Source organism: Acomys minous (assembly GCF_964271855.1).
Source record: "Acomys minous genome assembly, chromosome: 12".
In the NCBI taxonomy this organism is placed as follows: domain Eukaryota; kingdom Metazoa; phylum Chordata; class Mammalia; order Rodentia; family Muridae; genus Acomys; species Acomys minous.
The window spans coordinates 112,420,650-112,438,059 of NC_140493.1; the positions used below are offsets into that span (position 1 = coordinate 112,420,650).

A 17,410-nucleotide genomic window follows, 5' to 3' on the forward strand; every position below is an offset into this window, starting at 1 on the left:
TGGTGTTTCCACACTGGACTCTGACAGGCAGAGGGACTTTTCAGGCTGCAGTAAGGTGCCCTGAGACCCACCCTGTGTTTCTGAGAACTGGCCTGCCAGGACCTGATCATCAGAGGGCTCAAGGCTGGACTGGACTTCCAGGAAGGCCTCACAGTTCCACCTGAGGCCACAGCCTGTCCCTTACTTGTTCCCAGGGCACTGGGCAGGGCAGGGCTAAAGGAGGACCCTCTGCAGCTGAGAGTGGCCACAGACAGGCCCAGGCCGCAGCTCTGCGGGCTTCTCACCTTGTGCCTCCACTTCACAGAAACATGGTCGCAGCCCGTTGCCTACCAGTGGCAGCTGCTGTGGCCTGTGGCAGGAGCCACTGTGTGAAGGCTCCAGTCTTCTTGCGTATGTGCACACATGTCCTGCCGGCTCTAGAGCTGTGCATCTGTCCCACTGAGGCAGACGGAAGGCAGCATGGCGCTCAAGCTTTGAAGCAGCTGACTTGCAGTGATTAGTGGCGACAGGAAGGCCTTGCCTCAGAGCGATGCTGTTGATTTATTGATATTGCTTTGTAAGAACCAATTCACAGCTCAGGGAGGCATCCTGGGGGTGGGGGTCAGCTGGTGAAAGGCTACACAGCAGCTTTGCTGTAGGGTGGCAAGAAGGCTGTCCTGCCCCAGCTGGTTTGTTTATAGTGGAGGCTGGGGGCGATGGCTGCCTGCAGGCTGGTTCACCTTTCCCGCCACCTGTCTCACAAGGACCCCAGAGGCACCAGCTAGGGAGGGTCACAGCTGCTGAGCCTCCCCAGCCTCTGGAAGCTGGAGAACTGAGGAACTAAGCATTGGTGGTGGGAATTCACTGTAGACTTGGCAGGAGGGGTAACTCTAGAAGTCCAGGAGCTATGGAAGAGAAATGTGCTCAGTGACCACACTGGCGCCGCTCTGGAGAGCAGCTGGCCACCCCACCTGCATCCCACCTACCAGCTGCGGAAGCACCTTCTCCAGCTGGTCCACGCCCACATCATCCAGGTCTTCTGCCTGTGCCTGCCGGACCGCACGGGCAGCGGCTTCTGGTGAAACACTGAAGTGAGCCAGGGAGGCCAGGCAGCTTTACCCCACCCTTGTTGGTCTCCTCTGCATCTACTGTCAGCCCTCAGGGTTGGTGGTAGCCGGGAAAAATAAAACAAGGGACGTCCATCTTTCTGGTGCTGGCCCTTAGCTTACCGACTACAAAGACTCTCAGGAACTCCACCATGAGCTGCAGTGCATCCCCGCTGACTGCAGGGGAAAGGCAGGTCATACAGGACAGCCCCACCCTCACCCCCACCTTCTTTCCCACCCCACTGGGACCCCGAACCTTTAGTCTTGCAATCCCTGAAGTGTAGGTGGAGTAGTCTGCTGACCAGCTCCTGGAGGGAGGGAGGGAGGGAGGGAGGGAGGGAGGAGTCAGTGCCATGGCCCACCCCCACCCCCCACGGATCGGTTCTGGATGGAAGATGGCTGAGACTTGCAGCTAAGAACAGTGCCATCCTGGGCTGCTTCCCGTGCTGAGGGGACGAAGCCAGATGTGCTGTGAGGGGAGATGTAATAAGGGCTATTTCCTGTAGGGACGAGGGAGCACGAGAAAGTTCAGTGACATCCTGGACACTGAGGGACAGGGCTCTACCTTCACTGCTGGGAGATAATACTCCATCAGATGGGTGGGGAGGGCATATGCGCCGAGAGTGGACCCTGGCAGCCTTGAGGAATGCTGACCCCTTTGGCAGTCCTGGCTTGTGTCTAGTCACACATACACACGGCATCAGCACGTTAAAGCTGGGCTGTGGCTGGAGGGATAGGTGGGTGGACATACATGTACCCAAGCACCCATGAGCTGTCACTGGCAAGAAACTGGAAGTCATTTCTAGTTGTGAATGGAGACACAACACTAATTTTGGGAAGACACTTAGGTCTCTGGAGAGACCCAGCCGTAACGACGGGTTGTAATGGCAGGGCGTAGCCAGGCCTCAGGTTGGTGGCAGTGTGAGAGATGGGGATGAGGGGGGAATCCGGAGGCCTAGGGATTCAGCGAGACACGACGAGTGCAGTCTGAAGCCATGAGACCATTCACGTTTTCCTAGTGCAGAGCAGAACAGGCAGTGGCTGGGAAAAGGCAAAAGGTCCGCAGCAACAGGCGCCCACGACCCTAGAAGTCGGTGGCTTGCAGAGGAAGGTAGTTTGGATTCACAAGCATCAGCACACGGAGGCCATGATACCCACTCGCGGCAGAGGGGCACGGGTGGAAGCGGACACGCTGACCGAGGCACAGGTGAACTAGTCGGAACAACTATGCGAGAGCAGCGCCACCTGCTGGGGGTTTTCCCCTGCACACTAAAGGCTCCACCGGTTCGACCCGCAACGGGCCGATCGCTAGCACCTGGGCGGAAGCCCGTGTCGGGGAGGCAGCCAAAGCCCAGGCCGGTCCATGGGCCAGTGGATGTGACTGCTGGAGGGGAGGGTTAGAGAAAAACCTGTGGCGCATCAAGCTCTGCTCCACAGCCAGGCATACAGATCCCTCCCTCCCTGTCAGTCCTGGGACAGCCCGCTCACCATAGTCCACAGCCCCGGTTCTGGCCAAACCCCCCAAAACTCTATTCAAGTACTGAACGGGATAGAGAGGGCAGCCCGAACTCCGCACAGGGCGCGCACTGGCCTGGTAGGAAAGGCGACTCCTAACCGCACCATTTAGCTTGGAAAGGGACGCCCCCGCTTCAGCTTCCCTCTAGCAAAGGGGCGAACCTGTCACTGAGGGATGACCTGGACCCAAACAGGGGAGGCCCGCGTCGGTGTGCCGAGGGGGAGACCGCACCGTCCAGCCCGTTACCTGCAGAGCGCGCGGGCTGCCCTGCCCAGGCCTCCCCTGCTGCCGGACCCCCCGCCAAGGACGCAGGAGCACGGCGATGAGGCTGACTTCGCGCATGCACAGGGGTCACGCGGGGACCCGCAGTGCCCGACCGAACCTGCCACCGCTGTGCAGGGTCTTTACCTTCCGGAAGCCGCTGGTTTCCTCCATCGCCCACGGTCTCTGCGCGCGCTCTCTCTGGAACCCTCCCTCATCCCAGCCAATGAACGCGGAGCCCGTCCCCGAAGTCCCGCCTCTAACCCCAGCAGCCAATCATCCAAGCGCTCCCCAGCGCAGGCCCGCCTTTCGCTTTCATTGGCCTACGGCTAGCACCTCTTCCGCAATGCCTCCTGGGAGTTGTAGTTTCTATTCTTCCCTGCGCGCCACACTCTTCCTGGATACTGAGGCGCGCGGGACCGCGTCCTGAGCACAGCACCAGCTACCCTAGGCCACGTCGCGAGGGCGGGCTGGGGGCCGCAGGGCGGGACCAGGGTACGTGCAAAGCCTCCTACCAGCTCTCCTGGGCCAGTGCTCTGCGCCCCGGCCCTCCCTATCACCGAACCCCTTCGTCAGGCGCTTCCAACTTCCTTTGTACTCCACACTTTCAGGCCTCTCCTCTCTATAGCTCATCCCCGTGTACCCTCCCTAGGGAAAGGGGCTCCCAGCCATCGGCCTAGCAAGCTCATCTGCAGCCCGTCTCTAGGGGGATGCTTGGGAGCCCCTGTCAGCATTCGGGGACATGGAGGAGTTCCGGCGCTCCTACAACCGCCTGTGCAAAGAGAGTGGGGCTGAGCCCCAGGAGGCTGTTCTGCAGCGACTGCACCAGCTTCCGCGGGGCCAACTGGACCTGGCTACCCAGAGCCTGACGGTGGACACCTGCAGGGCCCTTGGCAAGCTGCTGCATAAGGAGACGCTGCTGAAGGAGCTTGTCCTCAGCGACTGCATGCTGAGTGAGGAAGGTGAGGCCACGGCCTCAGAACAGCACTTGAAACTTACGCCCTTTTGCCTCCGCGCTGGCCTCTGGGTGGGCGGGTGTCTTGGCTTTGCTTCACCTGGGTAGCCTTAAGCAGGAAAGTCTCTGTGGGGGATCCACCGTTGCTTTCTCCTATCTCTGCACCTCAGAATTCTTTTCCAAAACCTGGGAGTAGAGACCAATGTCTCTGTAATAGAGACAGCTTTCACAGTCACCCATGCTGGCCCAAGAACGGCCACGCCTGGCAAGCTCGAATGCTTCTAACATGACATTACAGCCACCCAAAACAGTGGTACCCCAAGAACAGCCAGCCCCCTGTGACAGCCCTCTCCTCCAACTCCCTTTACACAGGGTCCACACTGCTGTTCCAAGGGCTGTGTGCCAACACCACTGTACAGCATCTGGATCTGAAGGTGAGCACAGGAGGCCTGTACCCCGGGTAGCGGCGGGAGACAGAGACAGAGAGACAGAGAAGAGAGAGGGAGAGAGAGAGAGAGAGAGACCGAGAGACCCAGGCAGGGACCTGGGGTCTTGACAGTTGCCAGGCCATGTCTGTAAGAGTTCCCAATACCCAGTGTCTCAGAGCTGCTCCCTGACAGTGCCATGGGTTTGGGGAGTGTCTACAAGGCAGAGTGTTGTCTCAAGCACGCCCTACATACCCTGATCTCCACAGCATTCACAAAGTCACCAAGGGACTGGCCAGTAGGGTGGTCCTAAGATCAGGAAAAAATTAGGACCTGGCAGCCACAACTTTGCCCAGAGCTGCCCCCTAGCCTTCCCCACTGCCTGAGACGTGGTGTTAGGAGCCAGGTAACAAGACTGACTGGCCAAGGTGTTCCTCTCCTAGGGCAACAACCTCCGAGCTACAGGAGCCGAGGCTCTGGGAAGGCTCCTTCAGCAGAACAGGTCCATCCAGAGGTGACTACATCCAGGCCTCACCTGTTCCTCACAGCGTCATGTCTGTGGGCTCAGGGTTGGCCCCGGTGGGCACAGTCCTGCAACCAGCTCTGCACCTGCTGGTGGGGAGTGAGCTGGCCACGCCTTGCCTTCCACACGCCCTGGACTCCGTGGGGCAAGTGCTCTGCTGAGCCGAGAACCTGTGTCCGCCCTCCCTGCAGCCTCATCTTAGAGTGGAACAACCTAGGCATGTGGGAAGACGCCTTTGCCACCTTCTGTGGGGGCCTGGCGGTCAACACCACCCTGCGGCAGCTGGACCTCCGGAACAACCAGATCACTCACAAGGGAGCGGAGGAGCTGGCTCTGGCCCTGCAGGGCAACACCACCCTCCAGCATCTGGGTAAGGTCCCCTGAAGTCTGCTGTACCCCAGTGAGACACTGGGGTACCTTGTCCCTCGGATGCTGGTGAGGTTGCCCTGGGCTCCTGGTTGTGTTGGCAGCCACAGGCAGTAAAGCACCCTGGGCCAGGCCAGCGTTTCCAATCCACCTGAGTGACATCGCGTGTCCTTCCAGACCTGCGTTGGAATAACATTGGCCTCCTGGGGGGCCGGGCCCTGGTGAACTGTCTCCCCAGCAACAGAACCCTGTGGAGGATGGACCTGGCTGGGAACAACATCCCGGGTGACATCCTGAGAGCCGTAGGTATGGGCGCTCAGGGCTGCCTTTTGCCTCCAGGCTGGCCTCAGGGTGGGTGTCGGGGCAAGGCTTGGAGTCCGTTAACAGAAGCCCTAATGCCACAGAAGGGTGTGGCCGCCCGGGATACGAGTGGCTAGCTCAAGGCAGGCAGGTTTTTTGGCGCCCACCTCTGTAGTCACGGGTGCTGACTTCACAGGCAAGGACCTCAGGCCCCATGGCTTGAAGCGTTCCTCCGACAGCCGGCAAGTGTCCAGAGCCTCCGCTAGGGAGACCTCTTGGTATCCCCTCACCCCTCGCCAGCTACTCGTGAGTTTGTGCCTGTGCTGTGCATAGAGTGGGTAGAGGTGGGGGGTGCCAGGCCTGTGTCATTATAGCCCCCACCCCTTAAAGTCAAATACCCTTCCTCGTGTGGGGCTCCCAGATGCCAGGCTTCCAGGGTCGGGCAGCGCAGGACAGGGCTGGTCATCGCCCCTAAAGTTGAGCCCAGTGGATAACATGGCACTTTCTTGACAGAGCAAGCCATGAACCACAACCAGGACCGGCTCACAGCCTTTCGGGAGAACCGAGCCCGCACCACCATCCTTAGCAAGGAGGTTCAACACCTCCAGGAAGAGAAGTCCAAGCAGGTGAGCTCGGTGCCCTCACCAGCCCTGGGCTGGCAGCTTTCTCCCTTACACGCACAGTATATCCACCCCTCCTCCTGAGGGTCTCTGAGCCAAGGCTGACCAGGGCCCCCTGGCCCCACCTCCTGTATGCTGACCTCAGCTCAGAGTTGAGCGCAAACTGGAGTCCTCCCCTCCAGGTCTCCCTCTGTCAGTCACCCACCTTCTGAAGGAGGCGGTGGGGTCAAAACAACTGAGTTCTTCATGGCCTGAAGTGTTATGGGGACCTGCTCTCGTAGCCCTAACCGAGGTAGACCCTGCTCCTAATGATGCTTTGACTGATTTTGTCCACAGTTTCTGGATTTGATGGAGACCATTGATAAGCAACGGGAAGAAATGGCCAGAAGCAGCCGGTGAGCCAGCCCTGGGGCTGTCGGAAGTAGGGCCGTAGCTTAGCCGGGTCTCAGGGCCTGGCTTCTGGTTCGTTAGTGACCTAACCTGAGCCCTGTCTGACGCAAGGCCAGAGGACAAGGTCATTGCTTCCAAGCCAGTGGGCTGGTGGGCATGAATGCTTAGCTCTGTGCCTGGAGGCCTGGGGATGTTATGGAAATAAGTGTGTAGATCAACAGCTGCTGAGAGGGGGGGGGCGGGGGTCCGGCTCTGAGCTGGCATTTCCCAGAACCACTTCTTCATCCACAGGGCCTCAGCAGCACGAGTCGGGCAGCTTCAGGAAGCCCTCAATGAGAGACAGTCAATCATCAATGCCCTCAAAGCCAAGTGAGGCAGAGGGGGGCTGCCTTGGAACACCTCGTACTTAGAACTGGGCCACACGGCAGAGCGGGGCTGCCATCCAACACCTCACACTTAGAACCGTGCCACACGGCAGAGGGGGGCTGCCTTCGAACACCTCACACTTAGAACTGTGACACACAGCAGAGGGGGGCTGCCATCCAACACCTCACACTTAGAACCGTGACACACAGCAGAGGGGGGCTGCTTTCGAACACCTCACACTTAGAACCATGCCACACGGCAGATGGGGGAGTTCGAATAGAGGCTTGGGAGTCATGAGAACAGAAGACCTCTGCCAAGCAGGCGACGTTCCTGACCGTCTTCCTCTCTGTAGGCTGCAGATGACAGAGGCTGCTCTGGCCCTGTCAGAGCAGAAGGTGGAGGACCTGGGGGAGCTGCTCGCCACAGCAGAACAGGAGCGGCAGAGCCTCTCCCAGAGACAGGAGAAAGAGCGCAAGCTAGAGCAGCAGGTAGGAGCTGGGCTGCCTGGTCACCTTCCCCAGACGGTGGCTGTCACCTTGCCCAGACAGTGGTGGCTGTCACCTTGCCCAGATAGTGGTGGCTGTCACCTTGCCCAGACAGTGGTGGCTGTCACCTTGCCCAGACAGTGGTGGCTGTCACCTTCCCCAGACAGTAGCGGCTGTCACCTTCCCCAGACAGTGGTGGCTGTCACCTTCCCCTCTAGGAAGCTGCCGACCGGGAATCTAAGCTCCTCAGGGACCTGTCTGCTGCCACTGAGAAGAACCTGCTGCTTAGGAGCCAGGTATGAGGGGTGTGGGTCCGAGGGGGGATGGAGCCAGCTGCCCAAAGAGCCCAGGGTGGCGCCGCAGGAGGGAGGCCTCCTCTGGTGTTGCCCGCTCCCAGGTGGATGAGCTGGAGCAGAAGGTGAAGTCACAGCAGGAGCAGCTGTTTCTGACCAGGCAGGAGCTGACGAACACGTCAGCTGAGCTGAAGATCCGTGCTATTCAGGCCGAGGGTAGGCGCGGGCAGGGCCTGGCACTGAAGGGACAAGGGGCCCCGGGGGCAAACACCCCCAGAGACGGCTCACCACGTTCTTCCCTCTCCAGAGCGCTTGGATGTGGAGAAGCGGAGAGCCAAACAGAGTATGGAAGACTTGGAAAAGCTGCGCTCCAAGGAGGTGCTTGCTGTCTATGGACACCCATGGGTCTCCTGCCTGCACCTGGGGCCCCGCAGGCCAGCCCTGTGTTGATGCACTACTCCCAGTGTGCGCCTGGCCGGGGACCCTGGAGTTGGCGGCGCCGGAGCTGCCTGTCTATAGTTCAGGCAGCGGTGGACTCCTTGTTGTGTGTCCTCCCGACCAGAGCTTCTGCCCGTAGTGTCCACCAGGGCCCTCAGGGCAGGCCTCTGCCAAGTGACACCTGCTTTCCAGGGCAGGGACTCCATGGGGTGAGGGCTAGGGGAGCCGGGGTTTGCTAGCTGACCCTCTCGGTTGACAGGTGGATCACATGACCCGTCACCTGGAGGAGAGTGAGAGGGCCATGCAGGAGAGGGTTCAGAGACTAGAGACCCTGCGGCTGTCCCTGGAGGAGGTGAGACCCCCACATGGGCCCTGAGTTGAGTACAGGGTGGTATTCATGGCCTCAGGACCCCGGAACACCCCTCAGGTCTTAACATGAGGGTCCGCCCATCAGTGTCCCTGAGAGAAACTAAAAATAGCATTCCGGCCTCGTTGGTAGTAAAAGCCCTGCTCAGTGAGCGAGGACTAGGTGCGTGGCCCTGAGGAGACTTGTGGGGAAGTTTCTCCGTCCTGGCTGCTCAGTGGCCTGGAAGGAGCCCTGGATCCTGGAGGTGGAGGGGCCAAGAGGACGGGCTAGTGGTAGCTATCTGCCATGCAGGAGCTGAGCCGCGTGAAGACAGCAGCGTTGAGTGAGCGCGGCCAAGCTGAGGAGGAGCTCATCAAAGCCAGGAACCAGGCCCGCTTGGAGGAGGTGAGCAAGACCAGGGCTGTGGGCCTCAGGGCTGGGGCTCAGACAGCGGATCCAGCAGCCAGCAGGCTGCATGGGTGTGCGAGGAAGGCTACAGGCCACAGGTAGACTTGGCCAGATACATTGGGGTGGGGGTGGGGGATGCGAGCACAGTGGGAGGTGCTTCTGGCTGCAGAACAACTTTAGCGACCCCATGAAGTCGCCCCCTCGGTCCTTGCAGCGGGCCCGAGGTCGGCCCACTTGGGGACCGCCTGTCCCTCCAGTTTTGAGCTCAGACTGGGAGGCCTGCGTATACTTCAGCTAATTCCCATACCCGCAGCAACACCGCCTTGCTCACCTGGAGGAGAAGATTCGGCTGCTGGTGCAGGCAAGGGACGAGGCGCAGGGTTCCTGCCTGCAGCAGCAGCAGAAGGTAGCTGAGTGCCAGGCCCGGGCCAGCCAGCTGAGCCTGCAGATAGAGGGCCAACAGCGGCGCCTGGAGGAGCTGCAGCAGGTAGCACAGCTTTGGGGAGTGGGGGGTGGGAGGAAGGGGGAGGGGGGAGGGGCGGGGGGCGGGGGAGAGGGGTCCTGCCCAGGCTGTGATCTCACCCTCCCCAACCCAATCCCAGGAGCTCAGCAACAAGGACCAAGAAAAAGTGGCTGAAGTGAGCAGGGTGAGGGTGGAGCTGCAGGAGCAGATGGGCCGGATGCAGGCTGACCTGGTGGCCCAGGAGGCGCTGAGGGAGAAAGTGGCAGCCCTGGAGCGCCAGCTGAAGGGTAAGCACAGCACACACCACCTGGGCAGCTGAGCGTGGCCCACGGCCGGGCTTCCCTGTGCAGCCTGGCTGTCCTATAACTCACGCTCTATAGGCCAGGCTGGCGTCGAACTCACAGAGATCTACCTGCCTCTGTCCCCCCTCCCCGCACCACCCCCACCCCACCCCACCTCACCTCAAGGCGTCAAGGCACCTATCCCCTCCTTACTGAGTGAGCTCTCACTTGCAGTGGTCGGGAGTGAGCACCGGGAGGCGCTGCTGGACAGAGAGAGTGAAAACGCATCTCTCCGAGAGAAGCTGCGGCTCAAAGAAGCAGAGATTTCCCGAATCCGGGACGAAGAGGCCCAGAGAGCAAGCTTCCTGCAAAACGCTATCTTGTCTTACGTGCAGGGGTCCCCACTGAGAGCCTTGAGCCCCCCTAAATGAAGGAAGGGAGGGAGGCCTGGGGTGCCCAGCGAGGGCAGAAGTACCGCATCCCTTTCTCAAGGGCAAGCCTGGGGGTCTAAAAGCATTAGCTGCGGCGACAGTGCTCGCGGGCACACCTGCTCATCCAGGGTAGTCCACGGCGGGACGGAGCGCGCAGGAACGCGCTCAGACGACCTAGTCCCTTAACCGCGGACCAGGGCAGTACTGCTGCGGCGGGAGGGAGCCGACGCCTCAACCGCGGGGTGGAAATACAGGACTTTTGTACTTGGTGATACATTCTCGTCCAGTTCCTTGCTCCCGCTCCCGCTGCCCGGACCGCGCGAATGACGACTGGGTCACCCCGATCGCTATCGGGCGGCTGGGTAGAGCCACCCCTGTACTGGGTGTGCAGACACGAGGGTGTCTCGGCTGCGGGATGGGCGGGTGTCCCCGCGAAGCATCGGGCTCGGCCGCCCCGCGCATCCAGCTCGGCGGCGTGGAACCCCACCTGAGCTCGCTTCGTGCCACGTCCTTGTTCCTGGGTGTGGACCCTCAGCCGGAGCCTTCGGGGTCCGAGGACCGGCTGGGGCCCCGCCCCCGCCGCAGCTCGCCCCTTGCCCCGCCCCGCCTGCGCACACTCGGCTGTCTTCGCACCCGGCGCTCGGCGGCGCTCGGCTGTCTCCGGCCGCTCGCTCGGCGTTCGGGTCCGCGGCCGCTGCGGCGCCGGGCATTTCTCCGCAGCTCGGCTCGCGGCCGCGCCCGCCGCCGCCGCCGCCCGGCCCCGCGCCCATGCAGGCCATCAAGTGCGTGGTGGTCGGCGACGGGTGAGTGCGTTGTCCGGAGCGGCAGGGGCGGAGGGGCTGGCAGGCGGCTGCGGGGTGCGGCTCGGCGGGGCGGGGCGAACAGACGCGCGGGGGTCCTGGCGAGGCTGCTCCGCCGCGCCCCCGGAGCCCGGCCGCGTGCGTCCAGGGCCCGGTGGGGTGGGGGGTGGGGGGTCAAGCTCAGGCTGCCCACCTTCTTCCAGCCCAGGCACACCTGATGCTGCCCGGCCTCTGCCCGGTGCTCGCGGTGGGTGGGGCCGGGCCTCACCTGCGCTGATTCCTGGGTGGCTCCACCCTCGCGCCAGCCACCCGAGGTGCCGGGAGCTCTGACGCCCCTGTGCGTTGCGGCGCGCCCTGTCCAGGGTTGTGAGCCCTTGCAGCCGCGCCCACTACCGTGGTCCCTCGCAGGCTAGCCTGCCCTTGGTTGTTTTCTATCCGCCCCCCCATGTGGCTGCAGATCTGCTGGGCTACGACAGACCCACCCCGCCCCAGTCACCCAAACTAACCTCTAGCTCAGTGGGAGCGGGCTGCCCTTTTGCGGGGTGGGGTGGGGGCGGGGGTAGGGGTGGAGGCTCGGGCCCGGAGCCACGTGGGCTGAACCTCTTTTCCACAGTGCCGTGGGGAAGACGTGCCTGCTGATCAGCTACACGACCAACGCCTTCCCGGGAGAGTATATCCCCACAGTGTGAGTGCGTGGGGGTGGGCGGTGGCTCTCTGGCCACTAGCGGTTCTGGGTTTCCGTGGTGAGGCTGAGGCACCGGCTATAGAATTTGGGTTCTGTGTGGGGTCCGGTCGCCTGGCATCGTGCCCAGCCTAGCCTTCCCACTTTGCAGTTTCGACAACTACTCGGCCAACGTGATGGTGGATGGGAAGCCGGTCAACCTGGGGCTGTGGGACACTGCTGGCCAGGAAGACTACGACAGGCTTCGGCCACTCTCCTATCCTCAAACTGTAGGTGGCAAGAGGGCCAACTCCAGGCGCTGGGTGGCTCCCGAAGGGGGAGGAGACACGGGCTACTTGGACATCCTGTGGTCAGTTCTTTCTGGTCCTTCCTCTGTAGGACGTCTTTCTGATCTGCTTCTCCCTGGTGAGCCCGGCCTCCTTTGAGAACGTCCGAGCCAAGGTAGGGTGGGCCTGGGGTCCTAACAGGAAGCACACCCCCACTGAGCACGGGTCTCTCCCAGTGATCTTTCCTGCTGAGGGAGGCGCTGAAGGACTCAGGGTGTGGGGAGAACAGCTCACCAGTGGCCATGAGCCCTGACTGAGGAGCTGCAGGAGCTGCAGGCAGTCCCAGGACTCCCTGCATGGGTGTCTTTTATTTTTAAAGATTCATTTATTAAGTATAGACTGTTCTGCCTGCATGTACACCTGAAGGCCAGAAGAGGGCAGCAGATCTCATTATAAATGGTTATGGTTGCTGGGAATTGAACTCAGGACCTTTGAAAGAGCAGGCAGTGCTCTTAACCTCTGAGCCATCTCTCCAGCCCTGGGCGGCTATCTTTGTTCACGGCCAAACCCAACAGACTCTTAGTCACTCTATAAAGCAGGAAGAGCCAAGTGTGTCTGGGGAAAAGCCTCAGGAACTGGGGCTGCTTTGGGCAGACTGGGAGGTCCCTGAAGCCTGAAAGGTCAGAATCTCTGTTCCCACAGTGGTACCCAGAGGTGCGGCACCACTGCCCACACACGCCCATCCTTCTGGTGGGCACCAAGCTGGACCTCCGAGATGACAAGGACACCATTGAACGGCTGCGGGACAAGAAGCTAGCGCCCATCACCTACCCACAAGGCCTGGCCATGGCCAGAGAGATCGGTGAGGAAGCATGGGGCGGAGGTTGGGGGTGTGCTTGGCGCAGGTTGCCCTGCCTCTGCTGCTCCCTTTCTCACTCTCTGTCCTCCCCTGCGATGACTGCTCCTAGGTTCTGTCAAGTACCTGGAGTGCTCCGCCCTGACCCAGAGAGGTCTGAAGACAGTGTTTGATGAGGCCATCCGGGCTGTACTCTGCCCGCCTCCGGTGAAGAAGCCAGGCAAGAAGTGCACTGTCTTCTAGAACCCTGTGTGGCCGGCCTGGCTCAAGTGTGCCCTCGTGTGGAGCTGTCTGGTGTCCCTGAGTCCGCTGTGGGAGGTGTGGGGGGAGGGGAGCATGGGGGCAAGGCTGGGGTGATGGGGTCCTGTCTCCCATGCCTCCTTTTTCTGGGATTTAACTCTAGCCTCCCCTGGGCCCTATGGGAGGCCAGGAGGGAGCAGGGTCTCCCTCGGGGCTGTAGGGGTGGGTCCAGGGGAGCCCCAGGATGGGCTTCCCTGGAGGGAAGGGTGGGGGTGGGTTTTGTTCATCACGTCCCAGGAAAGAGCAGCCCCTTCTTATTTTATACAATAAACCTTCACTGCCCCCTTTGTCTCACTGTCTGCGTCTGCTCACCTTCCGTGCTGTGCTTGCCCCAGCCACTCCCCTAAAGAGGGCAAAGAGGCTGGCATCCCTCGCAGCGCCTTGGACCACACAATTCCAAAGGAAGCTCTGAGCCTAACACACCCTAGGTGTGGGAGGTGACACCACTCAGATCAAAGCAGGGGTATGCACACTTAGCTGTATACAGGATGGCCTCTGTGTGCAGACCTGGGGGACACGCTGCAGCAGGCTCATTGAGCTGACAAGAATGGTCTATTAAGAAGTCTCCTGGAGCTGGGCTGCAGCGGCCTTTAATCTCACCAGGACTCGGGAGGCAAAGGCAGGTGGATCTCTGTGAGTTTGAGGCCAGCCTCATCTACAAAGTGAGCCTGGGGCAGGGCTACACAGAGAAAGAAACCCTGTCTCAAAAAAAAAAAGAAAGAAAGAAAGAAAGAAAAAGAAAAAAAAGTTTCTTGGAAGCCTACTTGACCCATCTCTGTCTGGTATGAGATGCTGACTGAAGTGAAGGGGGCCAGCCCCAGAGACCCAAAGTTATGGTCTGGCAACTCGAACTTCGCCCCAGAGGCCACAGGCCATCTCAGGACGGCCAGAGGATGCTCTGCAGCCACACATCATCCTCTGAGGTGCATGCAGGCGGTCCGTGCTGGCTCAGAAACCGGGTTGGTACCTTTGTTCCCCCCAGGAAGTTTGCCAGCCAGTTGTTTAATGGCTCTTATTAATAATTAAATCGTACAACTTACAGTTAGTTGTGCTGAGAACAAAATTAGGGGATTCATCATTTCCTAGTTAATATATGTTGCTGTCTTCTACACCTCATGTTGTTACTTATGGGGTGCTACTATGGACCTCCTCACCTGCGTGTCCCCCCAGATCCACCTCAAGCTACCCACTTGCTGTCATTTCATGTTGAGTTGGAGGTTCCCCCCAAACTGCACGGACCAGGGCTTGGGTGGCCCAGCGCGCGGACCAGGGCTGGGACTCAGATACTGCAAGTTAAATACCACCAGGGTTCTATGTCGCAAGAAGCGCAAAGGGTTGTGGGAATGTTCAAGTGTTAGAAAACAGTTAATCAACTCAACAAAAAAGCTGTTCGGCTTATTGGCAAACTAGTAACCTGTGCCACTTTTCTCTGGTGTGGGCTACTGGCTGGCTTGCAAGTAAGGTAACTGGCGTTCACATCAGAGTCACACGGAGCCTTTGCTCAGCACCAACCCAAACCCACAGCTCCACCCCGAGACCTCTGAGCAGACTGTCTTCAGAAAAACTGACCAACCTCCTGAGGGTCCAGCCTTCTGGAAGAACCTGCCTTCCGTCCCATGCCTGGGAGCTGGCCAGACATGAGTGTGTGGGAGCCGGGGCCTACACCTGCTGTGGCTCACAGATGGCACGGATCTCTGCCTATCTGAGAGTCGGCACACGGGCTGGGCAGAGAGATTTATTGCGTTGGGCGGAGGGCGGTGTCCCGAGAAGAGCATTGGTGGACGGCCTCAGGCCTTAGGTAGCCAGGAAACCCCCGTCCACCGGCAGAGCGGAGCCAGTGGTCATGCTGCTCCGGTCGCTCAGCAGGAAGAGGATGGTGTCTACCACATTATCCACCTCTGTAGGGAGCGGAGGTCAAGAGCGGAGATGCAGGAGGCATCCCTCATTCAGCCCAACCGAAGCCCCGCCTCCGAGCCCCCACCCCCACTCCTACCCGGACCCAGGCAAGCACCAGGTCTGGACCCCTGCCTAACTTACCGGCAAACTTGCCAAGCGGGATTCGATCCAGCATAACCTTGGCCTTGTGGGGGTCACTCCAGTTGGCCCTGCCCATGGGTGTCATCACTACCGTGGGGTTTACTGCATTCACACGGATCTGCAAAGAGGCGGGCACGGGAAATGACGTGGGAGGGTGCCCTGGCCATAAAGATTGCTCGGAGGAGTTGCTCCAGCCCAACGCACCTTGTGGGGCCCAAGCTCTAGCGCCATCATCTTGGTCAGCATGTCCAGGGCACCCTTTGTAGAACCTGTAAGGAGGGTTGTTGTAGAGCCCAAACTGGCCCCCTGGAGCAGGGAGGGGGTCATGCCCGGCTGGGATTACTCACAGTAAACAGTATGGTTGGTCAGTGCACGCTGGGAGGACTGGCTGGAGACGTTCACGATGGCCCCTGGGACTCCGCGGGCTATCATCCCCTTGGCCACAATCTGAAATGTTGAGGGACATGAAACAGGACTAGCACTCTTCTTCAGGGTCCCTGCTCCAGCCGGGTAGGGCGGCTCACCTGAGACACCTGGATGACAGCCCGCAAGTTCACACTGAAGGACCTAGGGGTGAATGGACGGCCTGGTCAGGCGCAGGCCTGGGGGCGGCAGCGGGAGATGGTTTGCTTCCCCCAACCCCTGCTGCCTTACGTGTCACAGGCCTCCTTGGTGACCTCCAGGAAGGGCTGCAACAGAGCCACCGCAGCGTTGTTGACCAGCAGGTCCACAGGTCCCACATTGCTTAGGGCCTTTTCTGTGGCCTCCCAGTCTGCCAGGTCCACACACACAGGCTCCACGCCAGGACACTGTGTGTGCGTGTTTTGGAGAAAAGCAAAGCCGTGAGCAACTGTGTCCCAAGAAAGTGCCGCTGCTTTCGCCTCTTCCACCTGGGAGAGTTGGATCTGGAAGGGGACTCTCAACTGAAGAGGCGGGCGTGGGGTTGGGGGTGGCGGTGGGGGTGGCGGTGGTTCCAGCTACGGCAGCAAATTGCGAGGTGAACTGGGAGACACAGCTCCACCTCCGGGCAGTGCAGTTCCTCTTTGCCTAGCATTCTTGGACCCAGGACTGCTCCCTCCTCGGACACTCCAGTCTCTTCTAAACTCTGAGAGCCAGGATGTCCTAACGGACCACCGGGCTCGCTCGGGGCCGAGGAAGGAGAGCCCCGGGTGACGGTGTAAGGGGCGCAGTGCGTCTCACATGGCCACTAACGCCAACCCCAACCCTCGCGGCCTCTGGACCCGGCGCCTACCTCGCGGACCAGGCTGTCAAGGTCCTCTCGGGTCCGGCTCACGGCCACGACGTGTGCGCCCGCCGCCTGCAGCGCCAGCACCGTGCTGCGCCCGATGCCTGAGGCAAGCGAGGGTTAGCGCGGGGACCCCGTCTCCCGGCCGCCGGCGCCCCTCGCCCGCCGCCTTACCTTTGCCCGCGCCCGTGACCAGCGCCCGCCGGCCTGCAAGCCCCAGGTCCATGGTGGCCTAGTCTGGTCCAGCCCCGGGGCAGGACGGACTTGGAGTTCCGGAATCAGGGGCGGGGGCGAGGAGAGCCAATCGCAGGGGCAGCGTCCTGAAGAGGGCGGGGATATTGAAATAAAAGCTGGGTCTGTCGTGCTGATTGGACGAGCGGAAGTGGGCGTGGCAGAGGCGGGGCTCTGAGAACCAAGGGACGCAGCTTCTCAAATTTGCAGCGGACTTTACCCAAAAGTAGAGGGGAGAATCATCAGCCTTGTGAACCCTGGTCAGCATGCATGGTTTCCACTGGCGAGAAGATCTCCACGAAAAGCGTGGTAATTTTTTCCAGGAGTCGCGTGATACTCGTGAACCCGAGGGGCATGTCTGAAAACGTTTCTATAAGCTCTTTCCCCGGGCCTGGGAATGGGTGACAATAAAGGAAGGAAACTGGACATCTAAAGCCAGGAAGTGATGACGCTACCTGTAATGTCAGCACTTGGGAGGCAGAGGCAGGAGGATATCTGTGAGTTTGAAGCCAGCCTGGCCTAAAAAGTGACTTTCAGGACAGCCAGGGCTACACAGTGAAAACCTATCTGGGGGGGTGGGGGGCGCGGACAAGCAAAACAAAACAAGAGCCAGACAGTGGTGCACACCTATAATCCCAGCGCTCTGGAGGCAGAGGCAGGTGGAGCTCTGAGTTTGAGGCCAGCCTGGTCTACAAATCCAGTTCAGGACAGCCAGGGCTAACACAGAGAAACTCTGTCTCGGAAAAAGAAAGAAAGAAAGAAAGAAAGAAAGAAAGACCAAAATAAATAAATAAATAAATAAACAAACAAATAAAGGCCTGAGTTAGCATCCAGGGGAGCTGCTGCAGCCCAAGATGACCTCACCCAGCTTGCATCAGGCCACTAGCCCCTTACAGAGAGTAAGCAGACAAGAAGAGAGAGGATTTGCGGATGTACGTGGCCAGACAGACACTGCTTTCCAAGGCTGGGGAGCCACTTACAGATGACTGAATGGCCAGGTGTGCACTGGGTCTCCCTATGAGAAGTTTGCAGAGGCAGGT

The 17,410-nt window shown here is 60.3% G+C and overlaps 4 protein-coding genes across 9 annotated transcripts; 2 read left to right on the plus strand and 2 right to left on the minus strand.

The window, feature by feature from the left end:
- Positions 1–514: 514 nt before the first annotated feature.
- Positions 515–3,125, minus strand: CENPX (centromere protein X). Of its 4 annotated transcripts, none has more exons than XM_084751443.1 (5): positions 3,010–3,125; positions 1,342–1,393; positions 1,209–1,262; positions 966–1,051; positions 515–884 (listed from the first exon to the last, which is right to left on the minus strand). In XM_084751443.1, exons 1-5 carry the CDS (start codon positions 3,034–3,036, stop codon positions 870–872), a joined length of 234 nt encoding a protein of 77 aa, XP_084607569.1. In that variant the 5' UTR covers positions 3,037–3,125; the 3' UTR covers positions 515–869. The 4 variants fall into 4 exon arrangements, with proteins under 4 accessions (XP_084607569.1, XP_084607568.1, XP_084607567.1 ...); XM_084751442.1 differs by having other exon boundaries at positions 966–1,054; positions 3,010–3,122; XM_084751441.1 differs by lacking the exon at positions 3,010–3,125 and adding an exon at positions 2,848–3,003.
- Positions 3,126–3,212: 87 nt separating this feature from the next.
- LRRC45 (leucine rich repeat containing 45) lies at positions 3,213–10,221 on the plus strand. Of its 3 annotated transcripts, none has more exons than XM_084751434.1 (18): positions 3,213–3,357; positions 3,558–3,824; positions 4,190–4,251; positions 4,686–4,756; positions 4,957–5,135; positions 5,309–5,437; positions 5,945–6,057; positions 6,388–6,446; positions 6,733–6,810; positions 7,160–7,295; positions 7,511–7,588; positions 7,690–7,801; positions 7,893–7,963; positions 8,283–8,375; positions 8,682–8,774; positions 9,091–9,264; positions 9,380–9,527; positions 9,756–10,221. In XM_084751434.1, exons 2-18 carry the CDS (start codon positions 3,605–3,607, stop codon positions 9,950–9,952), a joined length of 2,013 nt encoding a protein of 670 aa, XP_084607560.1. In that variant the 5' UTR covers positions 3,213–3,357; positions 3,558–3,604; the 3' UTR covers positions 9,953–10,221. The 3 variants fall into 3 exon arrangements, with proteins under 3 accessions (XP_084607560.1, XP_084607559.1, XP_084607561.1); XM_084751433.1 differs by having other exon boundaries at positions 3,216–3,357; positions 3,515–3,824; XM_084751435.1 differs by having other exon boundaries at positions 3,218–3,357; positions 3,569–3,824.
- A 364-nt stretch (positions 10,222–10,585) lies between these two features.
- RAC3 (Rac family small GTPase 3) lies at positions 10,586–14,405 on the plus strand. The gene is made up of 6 exons (XM_084751439.1): positions 10,586–10,755; positions 11,366–11,437; positions 11,586–11,703; positions 11,813–11,875; positions 12,403–12,562; positions 12,669–14,405. The coding sequence occupies exons 1-6, from the start codon at positions 10,721–10,723 to the stop codon at positions 12,797–12,799; spliced, it is 579 nt and encodes a 192-aa protein (XP_084607565.1). The 5' UTR covers positions 10,586–10,720; the 3' UTR covers positions 12,800–14,405.
- Positions 14,406–14,578: 173 nt separating this feature from the next.
- DCXR (dicarbonyl and L-xylulose reductase) lies at positions 14,579–16,459 on the minus strand. Its single transcript, XM_084751438.1, has 8 exons — positions 16,314–16,459; positions 16,146–16,243; positions 15,548–15,702; positions 15,418–15,460; positions 15,241–15,340; positions 15,098–15,162; positions 14,894–15,011; positions 14,579–14,754 (listed from the first exon to the last, which is right to left on the minus strand). The coding sequence occupies exons 1-8, from the start codon at positions 16,363–16,365 to the stop codon at positions 14,651–14,653; spliced, it is 735 nt and encodes a 244-aa protein (XP_084607564.1). The 5' UTR covers positions 16,366–16,459; the 3' UTR covers positions 14,579–14,650.
- Between the last annotated feature and the right edge of the window lie 951 nt (positions 16,460–17,410).

Excerpts from the sequence above, each read along its gene's own strand:
- CENPX (XM_084751440.1), bottom strand. The coding sequence starts at position 2,943 with ATGCGCGAAGTCAGCCTCATCGCCGTGCTCCTGCGTCCTTGGCGGGGG. Across the intron at positions 1,394-2,847 it reads GCAGCCCGCGCGCTCTGCAG|GAGCTGGTCAGCAGACTACT; the intron begins GTAACGGGCTGG and ends CCCTCCCTCCAG. Across the intron at positions 1,055-1,208 it reads CCTGAGAGTCTTTGTAGTCG|AAGCCGCTGCCCGTGCGGTC; the intron begins GTAAGCTAAGGG and ends GTGTTTCACCAG.
- LRRC45 (XM_084751434.1), top strand. The coding sequence starts at position 3,605 with ATGGAGGAGTTCCGGCGCTCCTACAACCGCCTGTGCAAAGAGAGTGGG. Across the intron at positions 7,589-7,689 it reads ACCTGCTGCTTAGGAGCCAG|GTGGATGAGCTGGAGCAGAA; the intron begins GTATGAGGGGTG and ends GCCCGCTCCCAG. Across the intron at positions 9,265-9,379 it reads GCCTGGAGGAGCTGCAGCAG|GAGCTCAGCAACAAGGACCA; the intron begins GTAGCACAGCTT and ends ACCCAATCCCAG.
- RAC3 (XM_084751439.1), top strand. The coding sequence starts at position 10,721 with ATGCAGGCCATCAAGTGCGTGGTGGTCGGCGACGG. Across the intron at positions 10,756-11,365 it reads TGCGTGGTGGTCGGCGACGG|TGCCGTGGGGAAGACGTGCC; the intron begins GTGAGTGCGTTG and ends TCTTTTCCACAG. Across the intron at positions 11,438-11,585 it reads GGAGAGTATATCCCCACAGT|TTTCGACAACTACTCGGCCA; the intron begins GTGAGTGCGTGG and ends CCCACTTTGCAG.
- DCXR (XM_084751438.1), bottom strand. The coding sequence starts at position 16,365 with ATGGACCTGGGGCTTGCAGGCCGGCGGGCGCTGGTCACGGGCGCGGGC. Across the intron at positions 16,244-16,313 it reads GGTCACGGGCGCGGGCAAAG|GCATCGGGCGCAGCACGGTG; the intron begins GTAAGGCGGCGG and ends CGCTTGCCTCAG. Across the intron at positions 14,755-14,893 it reads CCCGCTTGGCAAGTTTGCCG|AGGTGGATAATGTGGTAGAC; the intron begins GTAAGTTAGGCA and ends CGCTCCCTACAG.